Here is a 27,772-nt window from a genome sequence, read left to right on the forward strand (position 1 = left end):
GATAGCAGGTACCCTTGTAGCATGTTCAGACTGCCAGTAATGGTAGCCTGAACATGCCAGTAATGGTAGACTCTGAAAAAAAAGAAGGATCCATACACTTTCTTCTTGCTTATGGCGCAAAAAAGTTAGCCTTTGGAGTGCCATGAATGAACATGTTCTATGATGGCATGTGGATTTTCGCTTCCCCAAAATAAAATAAAAAAAAGATATCATCACATAATACTTGGTTAAGGTTATCTCCTGACATGCTTGTCAATAAATAACCCTAACATGCTACAGAAAAACAGTAATTAATATGTTGCAAAAAAAAAAAAAAAGTTATAAAACCCTAGTTATAAGAACAGGATTTTATTAGTAGTATGTGATATGAATCTTTCATATTGCATGCCCTTTTAATTGTTTTAAAGAGACTCTGAATTAGCACTCTAAAGTTTAATTAGCTAATGAAATATTTGCTTAGATGAGTAATTTATTAATATTTCAATCTGCATCTCTTCTATTTTGTTTTAAAGAATATTACACTTCATGAAATGTATTAACACAATGATGTAAATCACCTTTAATGACTAAATAAGTTGAAGAAAATAAGAGAACAATGTACAACAAATCTTACGTGTATCTTCTTTCATATTGACAACAGCAAGGTTATCCAATTCATAAAGAGTTTGAAATTTATACTGAACTGGTCCACGCCTAGTAAAATACAGAAAAAGTTTAATATTAATGTTTACACATTTTCTTTATACATGCAACATATAGTGCATAAATACTGGAACACTCCCATATTTTAGAATAAACCATGCTGATATTGTACGGTATATTCCTGCCTTCACCTGGATTGTCATACAGGTGGAATTCACCTTTCACCTCTATAACAATACAAGTGGAAGGTGAACTTCATTACATACTGCAAGACTAGAAGCTGAAATGGCCTGGAGAAAAATAAAGTTTGATGTCTAGAGCTGGATTTCCATATCTAACCTCCCCCTCCTCTCCAGATAATACATAATAATCATAAATTACAGGTTTACAACCTTTCATAGTGGGAATCACATTAAGAATTCCCCTTTCCCCACTGACAGTAATTATCTGTATGATGTCATTGACATAAGGAGAGCTTATAGAATCTGAGATTTCTAAGGTTATGTTGATAGTCTGGCAAGTTCCAGTATAAAGATTACATAATTCAATGTCAAAACCATTAGTCTTACTTCTCTGCTAGTTCTGAAGACTTTCTTTTTGTATATTTCTTTTGTACAATTGCTGAACGTCATCTACCACTCGATTATGCAGCACATTACATAAAATAAACAGGATGCTCTAGAGAGAGAGACTTTCACATGTCAAAGTATATGTTTACAGATGTGGAAGAGAGAAAAAAAAATCCCAATTAGTCTACTTGGAGAGGCAAGTATAAAGAATTATTTTTAACGGTGGCAACAGCTACTCTCACCTAACCTCAACACTGATTTAACAGATAAGCTTAGGTGTTGACGGTTATTCATGACTTATTTTTCAAGGTATTAACAACACCACGCAATTTTATCAAAGAGATGTTTTATTAGCTGCTTATATTTCGCTGATTTTAAATTCAGCGTCATCAGAGCACAACACACTTGTACATGCAACAGTGAGTGAGTGAAATAATACAATTGCAATGGACAAAAGATCTAAAGTCCTATTTTTGATGCCCTCTAATGGAAAAAAAAAACAGCTATGCAGGAGTTTCTCTTAGGATAACAGTCTCCCAAATTTTTGGCAAATTAATGCAACCATATTTGTTAAGATTGGGAGAATTCTTCAAAGCCATTGCTGATTCAAAAAATAATCTTTCAGATCTGTAACAACTCCTAAATAGCACATTTTTTTCCTCCATTTAATCATGTGTGAAGGAGTGTCCAAAGTGTGGTCTGTCAGTCCCGACCTGCCATAGTAATAGTAGCGAATGTATTTTTCATGTTCTTCCAGGTGGATGTTAACTGATCTTCCTGTTTGCCCATAATAGGCCAAGCCACAGTCACAATGAACTTCATACACTCCTGGGTGTGCTAAAGGGTGATGTTTATCCTTAGGCGAGCGGATCAGAGTTGCCAGCTTGACATGTGGTTTGAAAGTGGTGCGAAGACCATGTTTCATCAATATTTGGCCATCTTTTCCGATATGACTCTGATATACGGAATAGAAATAGTCATGTTGTATTCTTGTGTATTAGGGGAGGGCCAAGTAATGGGCCTATGTAGTATTTTATTTATTTTGTAGGGATTATAGCCATTGGCTAAGAACATATGGCACAGATATTGGAGTTCTGTGGTCAGAGCTGTATTGTTAGAACAAATGGCTCTGCGTGTAAGTGTTTTTAAAATGCCATACTGTTGGACTGGATGATGATGTGATTGTTTATGTAGGTATCTTCCTCTGTGTGTGTGTGTGTGTGTGTAGGCTTTCTGTAAATAGAAAAAGACAGTGATCCATCTGAAAGGCAAATGACTAATGTGCAAGAAATGGTAAACAGTTATTTGATTCTTTTTCTACTATGAAGTGGATTTTGGGGTGTTGGCTGTTTAGGTAGGTGACAAACGCATCCAAAGTGTCTTGTCCATGGGACCAGATGGCAAACACATCATCTACATAGCATAACCACACTTGTGGTTTGTATGTAGCTGTGGTAAGTACTTTATTTTCAAAGTGTTCCATGAAAAAATTTGCTAATGGAGGGGGGGGGGACCCACATCATGGCCCAAAGAAATCATCAGAAAAATAAAACCAATTCATGTTAAACCATCCCATATTTATGGATTACCAAAAATCCACAAAACTAATATCCCCCTACGCCCCATAGTCGATAGCATAGATAGTCCCACATTTAGCTAAGTCACTTGCCCCCCTTACTGGCAACTCCTCTATTTTTGTAAAAAAATTCAGTCCATTTCAAAACACTGGTTAAAAATCTTATCCTAAAAAATTCAGACATAATGGTTAGTTTTGATGTCACCTCTTTATTTACCAATGTACCACTTATAGACACTCTTGATTTAATCAAGTCTAAATTCCCCCCTGATATTTCTGAATTATTTAAATTTACTATGAATGCAGGTTACTTTACATGGGGAGGAAAATTCTACAAACACACAAGTAGATGTACCCTGAAAATGCTATAACTTAAAGATGCCAAGAAATTTTATTCTTGGTTTAATCCTTTATCCAAGTGTAAGCAAAAAAATTTTGTACTTGAAATAATTTCAGGACTGGGCAATTCGTATACAGAAGCTAATGACTTCACATCACTTGCCTTAGTATCCCATAATGCAAAGTACACATTCTTACAGACATGTACAGTATAACACTCTGCATTATGGGAAGGGTCACTACCCAGAAGTGATACCATGGTTGAAGTAATGCAGAAGTCATATTTCTATATACAATTATCCAAAAGGTGTCACACCACATTACTAAAATATTATGGATTAGAGATAGATGTTGAAAGTTTTTCCATTTGTTTAAACTATAAATTAAAGATGCCAATAAATTATATTCTTGGTTTAATCATCTATCCAAGTAAAGGAATAGACATGAAATTACATGAAATAAACAACTGCCATCTTAATTTATAATATAATCAAGTGGAAAAACTTTCAATATGCCATCATGGTCAACCAGGCCAGCAATACGGAATGTAAATTATAAGGATGCAAAAGTGTATGTGAAGAGAAAGTTTAAGAAAAACTTACTAAATTAGAAATAAAACAAAAATTTTTATGGAATAAATATAAATGTTTTTTTATTCAGCTAAATGCCGACCTGGCTGGCCAAGTGATTAGTGTATCTGCTTTCCAGCCAAAAAGCTGCGGGTTCAAATCCCACCGCGAACATGAATGTTTGTGAGTGTCTGTGGAAATACTAGTGGTGGTGGTGGTGGTGGTGGTCAGCGGTAGATGGCATTGGTGTAGTTGCAGTCAGTTGGTGGATTGAGTGGTGGAGACAGAGCTGTAGAGCAGGTGTCCTCCCTCGATGAGTCCTTGGACTCCCTGGAGGTGTTAGGTAATAGTAATAATAATAATAAATAGGAAATCTCTCTGTAAAAATTAGAATAACTAGAGATTTCACTATCTCTCAAAATAAATGATGCTGAGTCCAGAAGGAAAAGAAGACAACAGCTGGAATAATTCTTGCTGTGTCTGCTGAAGCAGACACAGCTGAATTATTTTACTGTTTTTATTATTCTTATTATTATTAAGTGATGTTATTAAGTGATCTTACCAGAGTAAGGGAAAGCACTTACTCTACAACTCTGTTTCCACCAACTACAGAGAACCACATCATCTACACCAATGCAATCTACTGCCCACCACTACAAAAAGATTCCGCCCATCACAACCAGAATCAAACTTAGGCCTTTTCCAATTGTAGGGTGCAACGTACTATTGTTCTTCCATATATATATGGAGGCGTGTTTTTCTTGAAATATTATCTAGACATTTCACATTTCATTATCTAGACTTATCTAGATAATGAAATGTGAAATATTCTCTGTGGAATACTTGCTGTGCTGTTTGAAAATTTCAAACAACCAGTAGGAAATTAGACAAAAATCAGTTATTTATATCTCAGTTCCTAGTACATAGAGAGGTAGGAGGATAACAGCAATACTTAAAAATAATATAAATTCTGAATTACAATAATTTGAATTGTAAAGCAATTTCACATTCTGATAACTGAAAGGTTGTATAACTGATGTATAAATACATGGTGCTCTACCAGAAGTCAGCTGACATGCAAGTGGAGAGTGAACTGCAAGACTATTGTTTTGGTCAGATAAATTACTGTAATCTGAATGATATGCTTCAGACATTTTCAACACATATATTTACAGCAGAAAATAATCGAATACCATCTGAAATGGGCATTCAAAAAAAAAAAATTCTTGATTCCTTTTTAAACTAAAATGTGAACGAAGAAGTTTTGAAATATTAGCATTTATACTGTATATTTAAAAAACTTGAAAAAAGAGAAGACTCAAAATCAAAAAGATGGTAATATAATTTAACATAATTTGTTGTTCATAACAGCTGAACAATGTACCTAAAACTGTAAGCATAATGAAAACCATATGAATTATAATTACAATTTTGCAAGAGTTCGAATCATATTTATTTCAATATATGTTTGTTATTATTATTATCCTAAGACCCCATAGAGTCAGACTTATCTAGGAGGTCCCTTTTGTCATACACACAGCTCATCTACCACGCCTTAAATACATTCAAATTGTCTGCAGACACCATGCTCTCAGGCAATACAATCAATCATTCACAACTCTCATTGTAAAAAACCTGCTTCTCAATCCCTTGCTCACACCCTCATTATACAGCTTCCAGGGATGAGCACTTGTTCTCCCCCCAATCTCCTGCCATTACCTCTTCAACATTAATCCTGTAACAACCCCTTACCAACTTGTACATCTCTATCACATCACCCCTCTTCCTCCTATCCACTAGACTCTGCAAACAGCATTATCTCAATCTTTCCTCATATTCAACATTCCAGAGATCAAAAACTTTTAGTCAATTATCTCTAGATCCTCTCCAACATATCTTCATCTTTTTGAAAACCAGGTAACCAAAACTGTGCACAGTAGTCCATATGTGGCCTAATCAGAGCCTTATATAATGATACCAGAATTTCCTTATTTCTGCAAGTCAGAGTCCTCCACATTATTCTACCAAAATTTGTTGTGTTGGTGACAATTTTGGCAATATATCCTCTAAATTTTAAATCCTTATCCACCATCACCCCAAAATCTCTTATTTCCTACACCTCCAACAATATTTCCCCACCAAGAATAATTTCTACATCCTGTCTCTGTTTCCCCAATTTTAAAACCTTACATTTTGCAACATTGAACTTCCATCCCCGTGCCCATTCTCTCAATTTATTCATGTCTTCTTGTAAAGCCACAACATCTTCTCTACTCTTCACAGTTCGTCCTAACTGTGCATCATCTGCAAACAACTGAATATCTCCATCCAAATCTTCACCAATATCATTAATATACAAGTTAAACAGTAATGGCCCTAAAACAGACCCCCCTGAGGCACACCGCTAGTGACTTTCCTTTTCTTGGATATCGCTCCCTCATATACAACTTGTTGATACCTATCAGACAGCCAATCTCTGATCCAATTCACTAATCTAATATCCAATCCCATCCACTCTAGTTTGACTATCAACTCATCATGCAGTAATCTATCAAAAGCCTTTGCGAAATCTAAGTATATTACTGTGTATCCTTCTCCTCTGTCCAAAAAGCAGTCACCTTATTGTAGTAAGTAAATAGATTACTAAAACATGACCTCCCTTTGGCAAATCCATGCTGTCCATCAAAGATAATACCATTGTTGTCAACCCAATTCTGGATCCTAGTTCTCACAAGCTTCTCCAACAACAACAACACCTGACACACAGATAGGCCTATAGTTTGATGCTTGAGTTCTATCACCTCCTTTATGAAGTGGCACACTCTTGCCCACCTTCCACTCCTTAGGAATTTGATCCAGTGCAAGACTTGTATTAAAAAAAATGTCAAGGCAGGCGTCAACTCCCTGACACACTGCTTCAAAATTTGCAGCGATGTATCATCAAATCTCACAGCCTTATTTACAACTAGTTTACTTAACCCCACAAACACCTCTTGCTCACTTACATTAAAGTAAAATAAAATTAAATTAAATTAAAATAAATAATCAAAAAAATCTAAATCTGGCATTAAGTATTCTTAATGCCAGATTAAGAATACTCTCATTACTTTTTTTATTGAGTATTTTTCACGTAATATTAATGTGAATGATTCAAGATATGAGTGTATTTATGAGAATTTTCAACTCTGTTTAGAATGCATTTGATTTTGAGAAAACCACTCACAGGATACTTTGGTTGTTGATATGGTTAATGCATAAGTTATAGGCTAAAAATGCTCCTGAATACATATGTGTGCAAATTAAATTTAGTTAAAACCTGATACAGTTTTTGCAGAATTTACAGTTTTCAATAGCAGTAACAGTTTCATTGTCAATATTTACATACAATACATCTTTAGTACGAATTAAACTGAATTTGCTTCATTTTCTTGTAAAATACACTAGCTCTTATTGCAATATTTCTTTGATGTGGTTCTGGGAAAATTTGAATATTTACCAAATTCTTGAATCTAAATACAAAAATGCTTCACAAACATCAGTGTTTTAAATACCTTTCATAAAAACAAATGAAGTATGTACTATATCCATTGTTACATTATACACATTATACAATGCTTATTTTGGATTTAGCTGTATGCTATTCTAACCAATTTCTCCATGAATCCTTTTTCTTTTTTTAATTCTAATCAGTGCATATTTCAAATGTGATGCAACAAACATACATCTCTAATGTCTAAGATTTATCTGTCATTCTTGCAAAATTTTTTTGCTACAAGAAAGACATGTTTAGAATTTCTTGAAATCTCAGATAACTCCTCAGATATACTTACTTTGAATCATCATGAGGATATGATTTTATAACATCTGTTGAATTCAACTATAAATATTAGGTAATAGATAAGTGCTCAAAAGTATTTCAAGATTGTTTCAAAATTAGTGAGAGAATCCAAAATAGTTTTGGCTTCGTGACATGCATCGTTATTAAATTTACTGATTCTAAAATTTCATTAAATATGTTTGTAGCATATCACAATAAAATATAACATCTGCAGTGTTAAAAATCATAAAAACTTGATGTTTTTGAAGCTGTCTTTCACTCACCTGTTTTCCATAATATTTCACTTATAATGAACTTCAAAATATATGCTTAACACCATACATATGTTCAACATGGTGCCTTACTGTCAAGCAACAATAAACCGTAGGTTTATTATAAATAAAAATAATGCTTCAATGTGTTTAACAAACACCATGACAGATATTTCGGTCCCATTTGCATTTCAGATCAATGGGAAATTTTTGGCAGCCCACCAGACCAGTCCACCCCTGCCACTAATACTGTATCATTAAGAGTTAATAAGATTTTTTTTTTCTATCCATATAGAGCAGAATTAAGACAGTTGACCAAATAAGTGATACTTTGCTTTGACATACTGTTTGAATTGTAGAATGTTTCTCTGTATATTTAGTGTAAACTCTAGGAGTACATACTACATTAATGTGATAGAAAATATCAGAAAAATTAAAGTTATTACTCTTAACAAAGTGGTAGCTTCCATAATTTTACAACGATAAATACTGATCACTGTGTAACAGTGATCAGTATTCATCATTGTAAAAGAAAGTATTCAACAACAAGTAAGCAAGTAACCAACATGATAACTGGCCTATAGAAATTAGTACATGAAAGAGATTGAGGAAATGTGGCCTTCAAAGTGGGGAATAGCTGGAGGAGGGAGGTGGAAACATACAAGTTAGTAAAGGGATTTTACAGCATAAACACAAGTAAGATTTTGCAACTTATGGATGGAGGAATCAAACTCTGAGGTCATCCACAGAAACTGGCTAGGGATATTTTTTAGGAAGCATGCAAGATCCAATTTAGTATTGTAGGATGTGGTGAGTGAGTGAAACAGGCTAACCATTCTCTTCTGTCTAAGACGGGTTGAGTCTTCTCTTGAGCAGGATATTCTAGTCTTCTCCATTCCATGCTGTCTGAAAAAGTTCCTTATATGTTCTGCATCCTGAGATGTTCTTTACTATTTCAGCCAAGTAATTCTTGGTCTTCTGGGGTCTTCTTTTTTCAGTTGGAAAAGTATTGATTAGTACGTTAGGAAGTCTGTCTGCATCCATGAGTACAGTGTAGCCAAACCATATCAGTATTGTTGTTTTCTAATTTTTTCTATTATTGTATTTTTATATAATAATTCTTGTCTGACTGTGCTGTTTGTTTTCTTTTCTATCCAACTTGTTCTATTTATTTTTCTTAAGCATTTCATTTCAAATGCCAGCAGATTTTTCTCCTCTCTTTTCTTAACTGTCCACACTTCTGCTCCATAGATGACTGTTGGTATAATTATTGCTTCATATAATTTGATTTTGGCTTGCTTAGATATCTTGTTTGTTTTCCAGATTTTGTGTAAATTTCCCATGGTGGTCCATCCTATCGCTATTCTGTGTTTGATTGTTTTGAGTTCATCTATTGTTTCTGTTAGTTTTTGATCCAAGATATATGAAGTTGTCTACTTGTTCTACATTTGGGGTGGTAGTTCTGGGATGGTAGTTCTGTTCCTCCCTATTTTCATCACTTTTGTCTTTTGTATATTTATTGTCATGTCATATGATTTACAGGTTTCGTTTAGCTTGTTTATCAACCTTTGTATAGCACTCCCTCAATTGGTGCGCCTAATGCGTTCTTAAAAACAGGCATATTAATCAAAAACGCACTAATCGAATATAATAACCTATGGGAAATGTATAATCGTTTCTCAGATTTCTTTCTTGACCCTTAATTTTTTTATAAAAGAAATAGGGCATGTCTCAGGATCTAGTTAAAGGAAAACCATGAAGCTAAAAGACAATAAAACATATTCAGAATATAAATTTATTATTCTACTTCTTAACTTTTTTTTTCATACAACCGACGGTATGGCCTATTGCCTCTTCTACTATTCTGCAAATTTTACTGCTTCTCTCTTCACCGGGGTCAGCCTCTAAACATTGCAGCATAAAAACTTCGATTGTACAAAAAATATTTTCAAATTTCAGAGATTTCACAGAAACCTCTTTTGGCGGACTATCAGTGGTTAAATTTTCTTCGATTCTTCGGGATCTTCCCGCTGTGCATCTAAATTTAGCAGGTCAGAATCATTCAATTCTTCAGAATGAGATTTAATAACTCTCAGAAGTTATCATTGAAGGGGGAGAAGGTACGAATTGGTCGCCAACATGCAAAATCACGTGCTTTATAGATAAAATTTCCCAACTGTTATACAAGCAAAATAGTTACCACTTTAAAAAACTACAATGATCATAAAAGAGAAGTTAATTTTCCGACATGTAATAATAAACAACTCATCCCAGAAGATGGATTGATTACCCTATTACCGGAATGGATTCCCCTTTTTGTGACATGCGCAGAAGTGTCGAAGGATTTCGAATCTGTGGGCATACCATAGCAGACTACATAAATTTTGGCAGTAAAAATTTGGAACATAGTGTATATGGAAGTAGTGTAGTATGCCATTAAAAATAACTTTGTAAAATGTTTTAAATCGGTAATTAAATTATTTCATTCATTTCATTCTGGTGAGTGATTTTTTAAAATAGTTGGCCATAAAAATGTATAGATAGAAAATTTTTAAAATCTGTAATATTTACTTTTAAGATGTATATAGGCTCACTAATCAAATTTTAGAAGCACACTAATCGAAAATGCACTAATCAGGGGCGCATTAATCGAGGGATTACTGTAGTTCATTTGGGGTTCTTGCAATAAGGACGAGATCATCTGATTATCTGATATTATTTATGTTTAAACCATTGACATTGATTCCAGGCTCATTGTCTATTGCCTTCTTTACAACTTTGTCTAGATATATGTTGAATAGGCATCCTTGCATTACTCCTTTTTGGATCTCTATGGGTTCTGTTATGAGTGTGTCCTTTTCAATTACTGCATTTGTCTCAGAGTAATATTTTATCAGAAACTGTATTATGTATTTATCTATTGCTTTTTCTAGTAGAACTTTAAGAAGGATTTTTCCATTGATACTATTGAAAGCTTGTTTAAAGTACATAAAACAATAATATAGTTCTTTATGGTCTTCCCAGCTGAGCTCTGCTAGTTGGTGAATTGTGAAAATCTGGTCTATTGTTGAATGTTTCTTCGGAAACCAGCTTGTTCTATGCCTATCAGTTCTTCATAGGTATTTTCTAATCTATTTTGTATAATTCTTAAGAATATTTTATAGGTGTGGGAGAGTAAATTGATTGGTCTGTAATTTCTGCAGTCTTTCTTGTCTCCTATCTTGTATATTGGGATGATCTTTCCAGTTCTCCAGTCATCTGGGATCTCTCCTGTTTGTAGTAGTTTATTGAATAGGGTTGTTAAATATTCTATTGATGTGCTGCCTCAATATAACCACAGTTCAGTAAGGATAGTATCAATGCCTGGTGCTTTATTGTTTTTCATCTGTTTTATTGAGTATCTGACTTCTTCTTGTAAAATTTTTGGATGGTCATTATTTTCTTCTATTGTTGGCATTGTAGTTTTGTTTCCTTGGTGAAAGATAGTCGTAAAATGGTATGACCAGATTTTTCTTATATCTTCAATATTCCCGGTTTCAGTCATCTTGTTGTTTATCATTGTTACTGCTTTTGCTGAGAATTCCTTTGTAATTTCTCTTATTATTTGTTTTTCTTTATATTCTTGTATTATGAAGTGAACCACAAAAATCTAAGGTGAATAACTGTATCTAAGCTCTTCGACACAGCTGAGGAATAAACCTAGTGAATTCATTCAAAAACAGAGAAGACTAAATGCTTATTCAATAGCGTATTTGATTTTTTTGAAAAATTTCCCTACTAAAAACATAACAAAAATATTTGTTATATCTTTAAAAGATTATATAGACAAATAATAATACTGACACATCATCATCATCAAATTCCTGCCATGTACCCTCAATGGATATACAGGATATGATAGTACTACATGAAAAATTTACATCATTACTAACTTCCTATCTACAATTTTCCTCCAAATCAGTCTGTTACTTGTCAAGACTCCAACATTATCAGATCTTATATTTCTATCGTCTAAGGCACTTTGTACAGTATCAATCTGTAAAAATAATAATTATTATTATTATTATTATTTGACACCTCCAGGGAGTCCAAAGACTCATCGAGGGAGAGTGTGCCAACAGCATCGAACGATTGGTCCCCTTCCAACTACTAACCGCGCTCAAACTTACTTAACTGAGCCATTAGTAGCAGAGGCTCTACCAATCGACCATATTAAATCGACCATATAATCATATTAAAAATTCTGAATATTTTTACGTATTAAATATGCTTGTTAGTTTTGTTTTCATACACGCAGTGTCTGTACTTGTGATGTGCTCGTTATGAAAATGTTATATTAGAAGTAACATGTAAAGAAGTAAAAGAAATTTATATAATATTTCACCTCATAAGTATATAGAGAGAATAATAATATACATAAAGAGGGAAATATATATAAAATACACATTAAAAATAACAATGGCGCAGTCGACGACAGGATTGGTTATGACTAAACTATTTTAGAATCCAAAAGGCAAATCTTGACTCAAATAAAAAATAAAAAAAAAAAATGGCTACAGAAAATAGTAATATTAGTAGTAAAGTTCCTTCAGTTAATGATGAAGAATTTTTTAGGTTAATAAATCCAACCTTAGTAATACCTTCTTTCTCAGGTGATAGTAGTGAAAGCATAGAAACATTTTTTAGGTATGCAGGAAAAATTAAAGATTTAGGAAATTGGTCAGATTTTCGCTTGTTAATTATACTTCGTAATAAATTGTTGGGAAAAGCAAAAACATTCTTAAACACATCTCCTTTACTAAGAGATACTGACAATTATGCAACCTTTAAAAGTTTGCTAATATCAGAATTTTCAAATGTAAGAGAATTAGGGCCTAACATTTGGAAGATTCAACAGTGTATCCAAGGTAATAAGGAATCTGTTTCTGAATATTATCATAGATTGTGGAGCATTGCTCATGGATTTAATATTTCATCCGAAGAGAAATCCTCTTTAGAATGGTTGCTCTTTAATCAATTTAGGCTTGGCCTTAAGGATAATTTAAAAGAAACAGCATATAAGAAAAAAGTTAGAAATCTTGAACAATGTTTTGAACTTGTTAAAGAAAAGGAAGAAAGATTTAGAGATATTTTTCATTCCTCAAGCAATAAGCAAGTAAATTCTTTTCAGTATAATCAAACTCATTCTCCTAGCATTATGGGTACAGATAAAATGAGAGAAGAAAAGCTTCAAAAAAGTAAAGTTGCAAATAAAAAGAAACAGTCTAAGGAAACTTCTGTGAATTTTACTAAAGATATTCCAGAATCTGATTCGGTAAAATTGCATGATTTGGAAAAATATGAGGAACTGAAAACATTTCTGAGTGAAGAAATAGAAAGACAACAGAGACCCATAGTACAAGGACAGGAACTTCTGTTTAAGATGATGTCGGATTTAACAATATCCAAAAATCTTACAGATAATCAATCTTTTTCTTGTAAATCTGATGGCATTAACAGGAATAAAGCATCTCATAGAAGATACATTCCAAAATGTTTTAGATGCAATAAACAGGGTCATTTTGCTAAAGATTGTTATATTAGAGATAGATCTTGTTTTCAAAATAAGAAATCAGAGAATAAAAGTAAATCTGGAATTAGTTATTATTCCAATATCATACTGGCAAAGACAGAAATGTCAAACTATTCACTAAACATGGGTAAAGCCAAAGACAGCTCTAACCATAAAAGAAAGTGTTAAGCAATCCAATTAAGTTAAAAGGAATATTTGAATCTGAAATTTCAGCTTATAAGCAAATCAATGTCTTTATTTCAATTCCTTGCTTTCCATTAAAAGTTTCTCATTCATTAATTGTTCTTCCAAAATCTTCAAATCCAAATGTACAAATAATATTTGGAATTGATTTTCTGAAACATCATGGGTTTGTGTGTAATTTTATTGATAATACAGTATCATTATGTGGAATAGAATGTTGTTTGGACAGAAAATCAGGTGACAGTGGAAAAGTAGAGCAGTCTCCTGAAGTTTTTTTGGATACTAGTGATGATGATCAAGTATTTAATATTGAAACTCTAAAGAATAAAGATCCTAGTTTACAAATTTGGGAAAAGGATAAGATTATCCAAGCTCAGAAGGATGATCTCATACTACAAACTATTTATGAAGCAGTATTGAAAGAGGAAACTCAACTAGATACATTTTTGAATCTGGAAAACTTGTATTTAGATAAGGATGGGTTACTTTTATCTAGACAAATGGAAGATGGAAAGTTGAAGGTGAAAATATTGGCACCAACTGAAATGATTCCTTGGATTATGTATACTTTCCATGATTCTGACTTAGCAGGACACCAAGGGTTTTCTAGAACTTTGGAAAGAATAAAGGATCGTTACATCTGGAAAGGTATGAAGAGTGATATACTCACGTATGTCAAATCATGCCATAAGTGCCAAATAAGATCCCCTTTTAAAGGAAAAGCTCCTTTACAACCATTTCCAATTCCAACTAGACCATTTCAAGCTGTTGCTATTGATGTAGTAGGTCCTCTACCAATTACTAAAAAAGGAAATAGGTATATTCTAGTAATCATAGACATGCTAATTAGATTTCCTGAAGCAGTATCAATGAAAGACCAATCTGCAAAAACTATTGCAAGAAAGTTTTTGAATATGATAGTTTGTAGATATGGAACTCCTCAGACCTTACTTTCAGATCAAGGAGCAAATTTCACATCTGAACTATTGTTACAGTTATGTACATTACTTAATGTTAAGAAGATTTTTACAACACCTTATCATCTGCAGTGTAATGGTATGTGTGAAAGACTGAATAGAAACATAAAGCAAATACTTTCAAATTTGGCAAACACTAAAATGAATGATTGGGATACACATATTTCTCAAACATTATTTGCATGTAGATCTGCTTTTCATTCTGCTATCAAAGAAAAACCATCTTTTGCTTTATATGGTTTTGATCCAATTTTTCCTAATGAACTTGTTTCAGTTATTCCTAATACAGGATACAGTGATATAAATGAATATTTAGAATTAGTAGTAGATAAGTTTTCCACTACTCATAGACTAGTAGGTGAAATAAGTAAATTAAGTGCTCAGAAAACTAGACAGTATATAAATCGTTTTAGAAAATATAAGTCTTTTGTACCAGGTGATTTAGTATTGTTAGATGATAAATCTAGTATTAAAAGAGTTGGGAAATTAGGAAGGAAAGCATTAGGTCCATTTAGAATTTTAGACAATTTTTCTCCTGTAAATTTTAGAATTCAAGATGTCAATAATCCTAGTAAAATTTTAAATGTACACTCTGATAGATTAAAAAGGTACTTTTTGGGAAATAAAAATTTAGTTACTTTAGGTGACAATATGAATAAAATATTGAAGGATGAATGTAGTTTTCCTAATACTAATTGTGAATCTTATTCAAGGTTAAATGATAGGAAAGGGAATAGATCTAATATTCATAATTCAAATATGCAGCGAAAGAAAAAATTAAACTTTGGTAAAATGAACCATAATGCAAGAAAATTAGAAATCTTTTCCTAAGACACATATTTCAGATGATGTACAATGTAGGAATAATGATAATCAAATTGATTCTAACATTGATGAGAGTATAGCGGAATTTCATAGGTTGATAAATATAGGATTAAATAAGAAAAGGGAAGTTAAAGATACCTCAAATTTAGTTAGTAAGGATAAGGAATCCCAGAAACTTGTAGAATCTCAAAAACCTGTAGAAATTGATTCTGATAGTGATGATTCTGTAGATTTAGGACATAATTCAAGTAGTTTAAATGAAATATTTGAAAGGTATAAAAATGAAATTTGTAAGTATACTAATTTAGAAGAAAAAAATTCAGAATTATCTCTAGCGTCAGATGATTCTGAAACTAGTGATTCAGAAGGTATACATAATGATCAGCAAGAATCACGTTATATTTTAAGATCTAGAAATAAACATTAAAAGTTTGTTTAGATGTAGGTTAAATATTTAAAAAAAATTTTTTTTAAAAAAATTTTTTTCACAGAAAAATGAAACTGATGTAAAAATAATCATATTAAAAATTCTGAATATTTTTACGTATTAAATATGCTTGTTAGTTTTGTTTTCATACACACAGTGTCTGCACTTGTGATGTGCTCGTTATGAAAATGTTATATTAGAAGTAACATGTAAAGAAGTAAAAGAAATTTATATAATATTTCACCTCATAAGTATATAGAGAGAATAATAATATACATAAAGAGGGAAATATATATAAAATACACATTATAAATAACAAATCCACCTATATCTTGGTCTTCCTCTGGGCCATTTTCCTGCCAACCTAGCAGAGAACACTTGTTTTGCTAACCTTTCTTCACCCATTCTATTTAAGTGACCATACCACCTGAGATTAGCTCTGCTAACGCATTCCTGGATGCTGACAATGTTAAGTTCTTTCCTAATATCCTCGTTTTTAATATGATATTGCCATTGATGCCATCTGTTCACGCCTATAATCTTTCTCAGAACTCTCATATCTGTGGTCTCTAGTCTTTGGTCAAGTGTTTTACTTCTGACCCAGCTCTCAGATCCATAAGTTAAAACTGGTTTGGACACTGTCTTGTATACAGTTAATTTAGTGTTCCAACTAATTTCTCTCTTATTCCATATGAATTTATTCAATTGACTTCCTACCATAATGGCTTTGTTGATTTCTCTCTAATACTGACACGCATAACAAAATTGACTACACGTTAAAATAAATATCAAATATACAGAAAAAAATCAGGAAATTTTGAAGAAAAAAGCAAGTTATTACTATTATTACTATTATTACGGGCAACTCCAGGGAGTCATTAGACTCATCGAGGGAGGCCCCAAATCATATTCATCACAACTATCTGACATTCATACAGTATCTATCATACCTCGTCTTAAACTCATTCACTGTCACAGCATCCACTACAGACTCAGGGAGCACATTCCACTCATTCACTACTCTAAAAGTAAAGAACCCAGCTCTAACACCTTTACTAACCACACTTTTGTCCAGTTTCCATGGATGTCCCCTAGTCCTCCCACAACCAGCCCTGTTCTCAAAAATATCTTCTGAATTAATTTTATAGAAACCCTTCAGTAATTTGAATGTCTCAATCATATCTCCCCTCCTCCGCCTATCAACCAATTTTTGCAACCCACAAATCCTCAACCTGTTCTCATACGGTTCATTCCACAGACCTGCTATCATCTTGGTCACTCGCCTCTGGATCCTCTCCACATCCTCCCCATCAAGAAGAAACCTAGGTGACCAAATCTGAGCACAGTAGTCTAGATGGGGGTCTTATCAAGGCTCGATAGAGAGGAACAATAACCTGCTTGTCTCTGCTTGTCAACGTATTCTTCAGCAACCAAGTGATTTGATGAGCTGTTTTGGTCACTTTTGCAATGTGTCCCCTAAATTTCAATTCCTTATCCACCAACACTCCTAAATCTCGTGCCTCATCAATTTCCTGGAGCAGGGAAATCTCGTGCCTCATCAATTTCCTGGAGCAGGGTTCCACCAATGCAGTAAACTGCCGCCAATCTTTTCACCCCAAAATGCATAACCTTACATTTTGCCACATTAAACTGACATCCATTCTCCTTAGCCCAGACCTCCAATCTATCCAAATCATCCTGCAAAATTTTGACGTCATCTGCATTCACTATTGCCCTACCCAACTTCGCATCATCCGCAAACAAATGAACTGTTCCTCTCAGATCATTTCCTATATCATTTATGAACAAATTAAACAGCAGTGGTCCAAGAACAGATCCTTGTGGCACACCACTAGTCACAGGCCGTCTTGTGGACTCTACTCCCAAGTAAATTTAATAAAACGAATAAAGTTAATAACAAAGGTAAGTAACTCTACTGTATTTCCATTCAGATAGATTGAACATTAGCATCATGGTAGCTTTTTTGTTTGTTTAATTATAAATCAGTTATTTGGCATTGATTTTTTGATTAATTGTTTTCAGTGAATTTTGTGCAGCCATGTTAGAGATTATTGTCATTGATTCATTCACTGACAATGGAGTCAGTGAATGAAACAAAGAATGAGTCATATTTCAACTATAATAAAATGTGTTATTTCATTATTGTAATGCAGTAGTTCAACTACTTATTAATTCAAGATATAATTCAACATGCAGACTCATCCAACCATTATTCATAAATAATCAAACAAATTATTGGTTATACTATAAATTAAAGATACCAAGAAATTATATACTTGGTTTAATTCTTTATCCAAGTGTAAGCAAACAAAGTTTGTGCCAGAAGTATTTTCAGGACTGGGGCAACTCATATATAGAAGCTAATGATTTCACATCACTTCATGTCCACAAGGATATGTGCTTTGCATTATGGGATACTAAGGCAAGTGATGTGAAGTCATTAGCTTCTATATACAAATTGCCCCAGTCCTGAAAATACTTCAGGTGCAAACTTTGTTTGCTTACACTTGGATAAAGGATTAAATGAAGTATATAATTTCTTGGCTTGGTATCTTTAATTTATATTTAAAGCAAAAATAAGGATTAAATGTGAGGGAAAATGCTTAGGGAATATCACAAATGATAAATGGGAAAAAAATCTACACTCATCAATGCTTAAGGAAATTACCTGTTCTGTACCTTTGTTGCAAGTAACAAACCATCATTTAGGAGGACTACAAAAACTTGCTGGCGCTGCTTATAATCACTTGCATTAAGTTCGATCAATTCTCCACTATGTAACAGTGTGTGTCCACGGACTTCAAAAATATTCTAGACAGCAAATTCAAATTTCAGTATTAATATTATGCAACTGCAAACTTAAAACTAATTTTGGAATGATTTTAAATTCGGTAAATTGCACATGCAAAATTATTTCTCTCTATAAACAGAATGGATCTAAAAGAGCTAAAGACATTATTCTGGAAATAGTTAAGAGACCACATGATTGCAGGATCTAGAGCTAAACCGCAGAAGTCTCAATGATGGATTTGATATTCTGACAACCACAATGTGATAGACTAAGGTCACTGATGAGCTTTGCAGAGGATTTTGCTGAAATGCTCTCTGTGCAAATGACTATGCCTTAGTAACAAATCCATATAGTAGATTCCATGATTGTTTTAATTTCAACTCAGCTTAAATAAAACCCATGAAAAGTCAATTAAAGAAAAACTGACTACATACAGAAAAAAATACAAACCTCATAGTGCACTGCACTTTCATTTTGTGTGTATATATACACACAAAATAAAAGTGCACACAAATACACACTGTTTGGAAAGAAGTCAATGGTGGTCATTATAGTGTGAGGAACAAACAGCCATGGTGCCCACTGTTAATAAGATGTATGACCTTCTTTAGCTACAACGACTGCAGCAATTTCATGGGGCATACTTTCCACAAGTGTACGATAGCAATCAATATGAATTTTAGACCATTCTTCCTGTAGGCATGTAATGAGGTCCTAAACTATTTTGGAGTAGATATCCCTTGACCTCATCCACCACTCCACTTCATCCTACATCAATAGGGTTAAGTTTTAATAAGGGAATACCGTGAGCAGATATATAAATACAAAATTAATAACGGAAAAACTCACGTAAAAAGTTTATTTAATGGTAAAATTTTCGCCTGCATGTCACAGGCATCTTCAGTACATTTTATGCTAAAATTAAACAATAACTGACAATTCCAATATCTTACATTAGCTACTTAGGTGGCGCTTTTTGGAATTGTCAGTTATTAATTTTAGCTTAAAATGTACTGAAGATGCCTGTGACACGTAGGCGAAAATTATACTATTAAATCATCTTTTTAAGTGAGTTTTTTCGTTATTAATTTTGTATTTATCAATAGGGTTCAGATCAGGACTCGGTGGTGGCCAGTCAAGCGTGACGATGTTCACATCCACAAACCACCTAGTTACAGCAGCAGCAGCCTTCTGACTAGTGCATTGTGATTCATCGCTCCACAACACAGCTTTCCAAGCTTCCATGTCTCACTGTACACGCTCTTTGCACCACTGAAGATGACACTGAACATTAGTTTGGGTAATGTGGAACTTGCATATTAAATTTGTCATGTTTTGCCATCATTTTGTATATTGGTTTAAGCCAATAAGAATACAATTTGGTCGGCTAAATCCCAAATTGCCAGCCCATCCTTGTTCGTTCAGTATCCAGGTAGATACCCAACAGGGTGCACCACGAGAAGGTGAGGAATGGACATTAGGTCAGAAGCCCTGGTCGGTTCTCCGCATTCCTTTAAAGGCTATGTGGAGGTCTCCTCTCAGTACAACAAAGTGCCTTAGACGATAGAAATATAAGATCTGATAATGTTGGAGTCTTGACAAGTAACAGACTGATTTAGAGGAAAATTGTAGATAGGAAGTTAGTAATGATGTAAATTTTTCATGTAGTACTATTATATCCTGTACACCCCTTGAGGGTACATGTCAGGAATTTGATGATGATGATGGAACTTGTATATTGCCGTTCTACCATGGAAACCCATGTTGTGAGCCTTGTTTCTGTTTTTGTGCAGATTCGTGTTCCAGTCAATGCCTGGAACTCCACATTCAATGTGTTGGCCAACGAATGGCAGTTTTCACATATTGTCCTTCACAGCACCCAACAGTCATTTGGTGAGTGTGGTAGGTTGTCTACTGCAGGTAGCACTTGCAGTTGGCTCCCTGTGTTTCCATCTCAGTATGGTATGACTGATTGTTGACCTGGGATGGCCCAATTTGTCAACAGTTTGCCAAACAGATAGGCCTGCAACATGGCATCCTATCATAATGCCTCTTTCAAACTCTGTCAGTTCTTTTCTCGCAGCCATTTCACCCAGACATAGTTGCAACAACTTGGGAGCATCATATTCCTCCAATTTATACCATTATAAATGATGCTCTTTGCTATGAGGGTGTTTACTGACTTCTTTCCAAGCAGTGTATATTTCTATTTAGTTCCATGTACAATGATGTTCATTTCCATCTCAAATCTGCAAACCACTTTATTTTCCCACACTCAAGTAATAATGTGTGAAGCTAAAATTTATATCAGTTTTCCATTATATGGAAAACTGATATAAATTTGATTATTTTTTCCTCAAGGATAGCAAATTCTGTATATACAAGATGCATGCTAAATAACAAGACAAAATTCATATTAAGTCAAATAAAGTCAACTGCAGGAATTTGAATATTTATTTATTTTCAATATAATCTCCTCTGAATACAACATTTACATCATCCAAACAAATTCTTGAAACACTGTTGGTAGGCATCTAGAAAGTACAGCACCTAACTTTCTAGATGCTTCTGGATGACCTTCACTGAGTCAAAGTGGCATCCTATGAATTTCATTTTCAATTTCAGAAACAAAGAAAGCCTGCTAGAGCCAAATCCAGTAAATACAGCAGATATTTGAGAATCGTGATGGATTTGGAAGTGAGAAACTGTTTCATGTTCAACACACAATGTGCAGGGACTGATGTGCAGTAAATGCCAGATGTTTGTCCAGTATTGCTCCCTTCTCACTCATCTCATGGTTTAACTGTTGACCCCGACAATTCCGTGAATGTCAAAGAAAACAATAGGCATTTTTTTGACTCATAGCTTCTATAGTTGAACCTTTTTTTGGTTTGGAAATGTGGGCAATTGTCATTCCATTTTGGCATTTTGTTTTTAGGTTTTGTTGGAAGCATCACAATTCATCACCAGTCACAAATCTCTCTCTAAAATGGTAAGATCTTGATCATACATTTCAATGGAATTATCACAGCAAGCAACACGTGATTCCCTCTCTATGAGTCAAAGAATAGGTAAATTGTGAACAAATCTTTCTTTATCCTTCAATTTTCCAGCAAAATTTGATGGGCTGGTTGTTTTCCAATATTTAAATTCTGTGGAGTCATCTAAGTGGTGATCTGATAATCACTGCTGACAAGCTAAAGAACTTTTTTTCACATATCCATCAATCCAAACTGAAACAGCTTTCCTGATCATGGATTGTCTTCTATACAGCATCACACTTACAGAACTTTAGTTGGGACCTTTTCATTTGTTTGCTATACCGAGTGAATTCATTATACCAGAGTTTGCTATTGTAAGAGTTGACTTTATTATTAATGAGTAGCATCAGTCCTTTGAAGAGAAATAGAGTAGTTATGTACTTATCAACTTTGTTCTTTTCTCTTAATTTTTCCCAAACTAATCTTTATATTTGTATTCATTTCTGCCTTTGCTGTTTAAATCTCCAACAAGGACTGTAATAGTGTATAGACGATAAAGAAATAGTGTTAACTCAGGAGCACAATAGCTGGGATTCCATCAGGAGCAGCAGCCTTTTTGGTATCCAGATGTTTTCAAGATTCTTCTGATATCTTTCTGGCAAAAAGGCCACAGGAAGCATGTGATGCAATGTTCTAGGTAAAGGAGGTGATTTGATTTGATCCATTCATCTATGGAAGAATTGTAAGAGAAGAATGAAGCCAGGATGGCAGCTGTGTCTTCAGGTGATGATGCTGTACTACGATAAGAGTAAGAAAGAAGAGGAACCACAGAGGGACAAAAGTTACACCCGAAAGCTTTTGTAAGGGTCCAAAAATGCACAAATGGCATTGGAAAAGGTGGACAATTTTCTACATTTAGTCCTATCAAAATCAGACTTTGGACCTTTTAATGATAGCTTTAAAAGGTTTTTGTCTCAGGCCACATGTGATAGGTTGTTTTCTTTTCTTGGACTACTCTGGCACACTTTGTGGGAAACCATGACTTAGATACAAGGTGGGACTTTTGGACAGTGAGAAATGAAGGTGTTTCCAACCAAGAATATTTCTGTAACATGATCACCACAAGTATAGATCTGCAGAATGGAAACAGTATTCTGACTAAGGAAAGGAGGGGTAAAAGTCCTGTAAGTCTTCTTGCTTGGTGTCATTGTGGTGCTAAAGTATATGAAGTTATGAATGACCAAGGGCAGGGTATTCTACCAGAGATAAAACTTGGATGAGACTATGATCTGAACCAAGAAGAGTAGTCACCTCAACAGTGTACCTAGAAGTATAACTAGTTAAGAAGAGATACAGAGTGTTAGATGAGTGAAGAGGACTGTTGGAAATTCTGTTAGAGAGAGACAATGATTTATTATAGACCACTGATTGTTGTAGCAAAAATCTCTGCCTCTCTTCTTAGATTTTAGATTAAGCATTTTTTGGCAAGGAATCAATCTGATCATAAGCAGTGGTCAAATTCATTCCTTGTAAACTTAAACCTTTTTTAAGTTTATTAATTGTAGTATTTCAAAGGTCGAAACATCGGGAAATTAAAGTAATTATTTCTAACATGGTTGTAGTCTCCATAATTCGTCTAAAATGAAGAATCATGTTAAAATTCTTAAACAAATTATTATATCATCATAAATGAAATGATTACTATTAGTGCTAACTTGGTCTAAAACAATATTAGAATCTGCATCACAAGATAGTGATTTGGTGGTTAATTGAAGTGAATCTTACAGCTATTCAGGAATGCTTATCAAAAGTATATAAAGTAAATTTAGTAAAAAAAAAAACATTTAAAAAAATGCAACATAAGAATAGTTAACAAATACTTACTGCACATCCCTCAACTTTTTCAAGCAAGGAAGAAAGGTTTTTCCCAATTTCTTCATCTTTAGCTTCTGGTTCCCTTTCACAAACTGTAGAAGCTAAAATAATCAGAAAAATATTATGTGCTGGGATATAAATATGATATATATACAAAGAAACCTACACATGATACTGTCTATACACAAGCTGATGTACAATAATTCATGAGCCACCCAAAAGATTTGTCCAAAATACATATTATTCATCAAAAGCAACTGAGGTGGTTGTTATTTACTGTATACATTATGATCAAAGCTGTAAAACTGAGGGGAGACCTCCACATGGCCTTTAAAGGAATGCAGAGAACCGACCACGGCTTCTGACCTAATGTTCAATCCTCACCTTCTCGTGGTGCACCCTGTTAGGTATCTACCTGGATACTGAACAAACAAGGATGGGCTAGCAATTTGGGATTTAGCCCACCAAATTGTATTCTTATTGACTTAAACCAATATACAAAATGATGGTACAACATGACAAAATTTCATGCAGACTGGGGCAACAGCTGGTTAAACAAGGCCCCTGTTGTTTTCGCCAGGGAACTAGGATGAACAGTGAGAAGTCAGCTACTGGAACAAATCTGAAAGCACAACCCCAAGTCAACATCACCAGAGTTAAAGATTTGGTACTATCAACATAAGAAGCCTGAATGGCAAAGAAATGGAACTAGCTGAGGAATTAGATAAGTACCAGATCGACATAATAGGGGTGACTGAAACAAAAAAGACAAAAACTGGTGAGATCTTTTTGAGCAATAAATACAAAATGTTATATTCATGAAATGACAATCAAGGAAAAGGAGTAGCCATAGTATTCAACATAAAATACGAGGCTAATCTTCTTGAATGGCAGGCAGTCTCGAGTAGAGTGATGTAGTCTAATATCAGAATGGGGAATTGGACAATGAGACTTATTTCTGCATATGGTCCCACAGAAGGTTCTACTAAAGTAGAAGTGAAGGAATTTTTTGATGCTTTAGAAAAAGCAACTGACACAATAAAAAAGGAAAAGTTGGCCCTTGTTGAGGATCTAAATACCAGAGTAGGAAATGATTGTCAGACATACAAAAATATTTTGGGAAAATTTGGAGAAAAGAGCAAAGCTAATAAATTGGCAAATACTTGTTGGATTTCTGCTCAGGACATGGAGCAGAAATGTTCCAACATGTTCCAACATAAAAATGTGCACGAATTCACATGGAGAGAAGAAGCAAGAAATAAGAAAAGTCACGTTGACTATGTTATTGTGGATAGTGATGTTTTCTCCCTGGTGCAAGACACCAGAGTGTACAGAGGATTCGAAATTGGAAGTGATCACTATTTAGTCTTGAGCAGGATAAAATTGAATTTCATATTGAAAAGAATAACATGTAAGAAAGTTTTAAAGCGAATAAAAGCAGAGCAGCTCTCAGATGTGAACTGTAGACTAAAATACACAAAGATTATTGAAGAAAAAATGAAAGAGTTTGAGAACAGGAACCAAACCTTGGAGATTCATTGGCAAGCCTTGAAGAAAACCCCTGACTGATTCAGCCAGAGAAGCATGTGGTGAGGTAGTCTGCAAGGATAGAAAAATCAGAAGTCCATGGTAGAACAGGAAGTTAAAGAGACAGTGAAGGAAAAGAAGAAAGAATATCAAAAGTTCCTGGCAAATAAGTCAGCTTTTGCTCTTAGAAAATACAGAGACAAATGTAAGAAAGCAAAACACTGTGTAAAACTAGCTAAACAAAAGTCTTGGGAGGACTTTGCCAAGAACATAGAAAATAAATATCAAGAAAGTGGTAAGATATTCTGGAGGTTGTTGAAGCTTAGAAATGGAGGAAAGAGTACTGTAAAAGGAGTTAGAGATGATAAAGGTGACATGAAACACAGGAGAAAAAGATATCCTTGAAGTATGGAGTAATTACTTCGAAAAATTGCTAAATGAAATAAGTAGTGATAGCACAGTGGTAAAAAACACTCAACAGGCATACAGTCAGGAATGCATATCCATACTTGAAGTAGAAAAAGCCATCAAAGGCCTGAAATGTGGAAAGGCAGCAGGAGTAGATGATATTCGACCAAAAATGCTGAAATGTTGTGGTACAAAAGTCTTACAGTGGCTGCACTGCATAGTTCAGAAAGCCTAGATAGAGGGATGAATTCCTGATGATTGGAGTAGAGCTCTAATAGTACCCATATATAAAAAGGGAAATAAAACTAAATGTGAGAATTACAAAGGTATTTCTCTACTGAGTGTTCTGGGCAAGATTTATGCCAGTATACTTGAGAAAAGGTTAAGAAGAATTGTGGAAGAAAAGCTTGGTGAAGAACAAGCTGGATTCAGGCCAAATAGAGGCTGTCAGGATCAGATCTTCACTTTACGACAAATTGTCGAGAAAGCATGGGAATATAACAAAGATCTGTATTTAAGTTTTGTTGATCTGGAAAAGGCATATAACAAGGTGCCAAGAGAGAAGCTATTCAATACGCTACAGTTATATGGGGCATTATATCAAGCAATACTTAGTCTTTATTTGAGTTATAAGTCAGCAGTTAGAATTGAAGGAAGTACAGGAAGATGGTTTAATGTTAAATCTGGTGTGAGACAAGGATGTACATTATCCCCCTCTGTTATTCATTATCTATATGGTTCACATTATGAAGGAAAGTGGTATTAAACATGATATCAGAATTGGAGATGTTAATGTCAGCTCTTTGCTTTATGTGGACGATGTTATACTTCTAAATAAATCCACTAGAAGTTTGCAAGATTCCCTGACTAAATTGAATAACTGTTGTAATAGATATCGTATGAAGGTCAGCATTAAAAAGATAAAGACAATGAAAATAAGTAGAATCACTGAAAATGTCAACTGTGTTGTGAACGGGGAACCTGTGGAACAAGTAAAACATTTCGGCTACTTAGGCACGATTTTTAGTGAAGATGGTAAATTAAATATGGAAATGACAACAGAATCAACAAAGCTGGTATGGTAGGAAGTCAATTGAATAAATTCATATGGAATAAGAAAAAAATTAGTCAGAACACTAAATTAGCTGTATACAAGACAGTGTTCAAACCAGTTTTAACTTATGGATCTGAGAGCTGGGTCAGAAGTAAAACACTTGACCAAAGACTAGAGACTGCAGATATGAGAGTCCTGAGAAAGATTAGAGGCGTGAACAGATGGCATCAATGGCAATATCATATTAAAAACAAGGATATTAATAAAGAACTTGACATTGTTAGCATCCAGGCATGCGTTAGCAGAGCTAATCTCAGGTGGTATGGTCACTTAAACAGAATGGGCGAGGAAAGATTAACAAAACAAGTGTTCCCTGCCAGATTAGCAGGAAAACGACCCAGAGGAAGACCAAGATATAGGTGGATTTATACAGTAAAATGTGCCTTAGAGGATAGAAATATAGGATCTGATAATGTTGGAGTCTTGACAAGTAACAGACTGATTTCGAGGAAAATTGTAGATAGGAAGTTAGTAATGATGTAAATTTTTCATTTGGTACTATAATACCTGTACACCCCTTGAGGGTACATGTCAGGAATTTGATGATAATGATCCCAAATATGTTATTTATTACTACTATTATTTGTTTGGTATTTATTGATGAGCTCAAGTGCTCACTTTAGTGAGTACAGGAGTGGCAAACCCAAGGCACCTGATGATGGACCATGCCTTATTTCATGTAATATACATCTATTATCTGTACAAGGTGTTCCTACTCTTCTTTCTTTCCTTCTTGCTCCTTCTCCCCAATCTTTCCTTTCTTCATCTCTTGCAGTGGGAGTCTGCTCTCCCCCCCCCAAGTTATTTTCCTTATCTAATAGGATAAACAAACACAGAAGAAGGCATTGGCAAACCACTTCTCTACAGGGTGTTCGGGATAAATTTGACAGTTTCGTAAGGAAAAAGAAAATCTTCTTTGTATCTATTAAATTTAATGAATTGACAAAAAAACATTACAGGCAGAGTTAATTACAATACTATCAACAAGATTTACTCAAAATAACCACCATTAGCATCGATCACAGCTTCAATTCTGCTTCGGAACCTCGAACAAGCTGATGCTACAGTCTCCCTGGGAAGGGCCGCAAAAACTGTTTTAATTTTATCCATTAACTGGGCTTTTGTATTACTGGAAGTGCGATTGGTGTCTTTTTCAACTGCGCCCCATACAAAATAATCCATGGGGTTAAGGTCTGGGGAGTTTGGAGGCCAAACATTTGGACTGGTGAAGTCGTAGAAATTTTCAGACAACCATTTTTGACTTTTCCCAGAGGTGTGGCAAGGGGC

General features: G+C 34.2%; 1 protein-coding gene across 1 annotated transcript in view; it reads right to left on the minus strand.

The window, feature by feature from the left end:
* Positions 1-27,772, minus strand: part of Exo84 (exocyst complex component Exo84) — a 230,949-nt gene that overhangs the window by 162,858 nt on the left and 40,319 nt on the right. The window contains exons 4-6 of the mRNA XM_090391515.1: positions 23,446-23,537; positions 18,458-18,600; positions 614-693 (exon numbers count right to left, since the gene is read on the minus strand). Coding sequence (XP_090247641.1) covers positions 614-693; positions 18,458-18,600; positions 23,446-23,537 — 315 coding nt within the window. The remainder of the gene's footprint in view (positions 1-613; positions 694-18,457; positions 18,601-23,445; positions 23,538-27,772) is intronic.

Source organism: Typopeltis vanoorti, chromosome 4, assembly GCF_054136105.1.
Source record: "Typopeltis vanoorti isolate ZY-2024b chromosome 4, IOZ_Tvanoo_1.0, whole genome shotgun sequence".
NCBI lineage: Eukaryota > Metazoa > Arthropoda > Arachnida > Uropygi > Thelyphonidae > Typopeltis > Typopeltis vanoorti.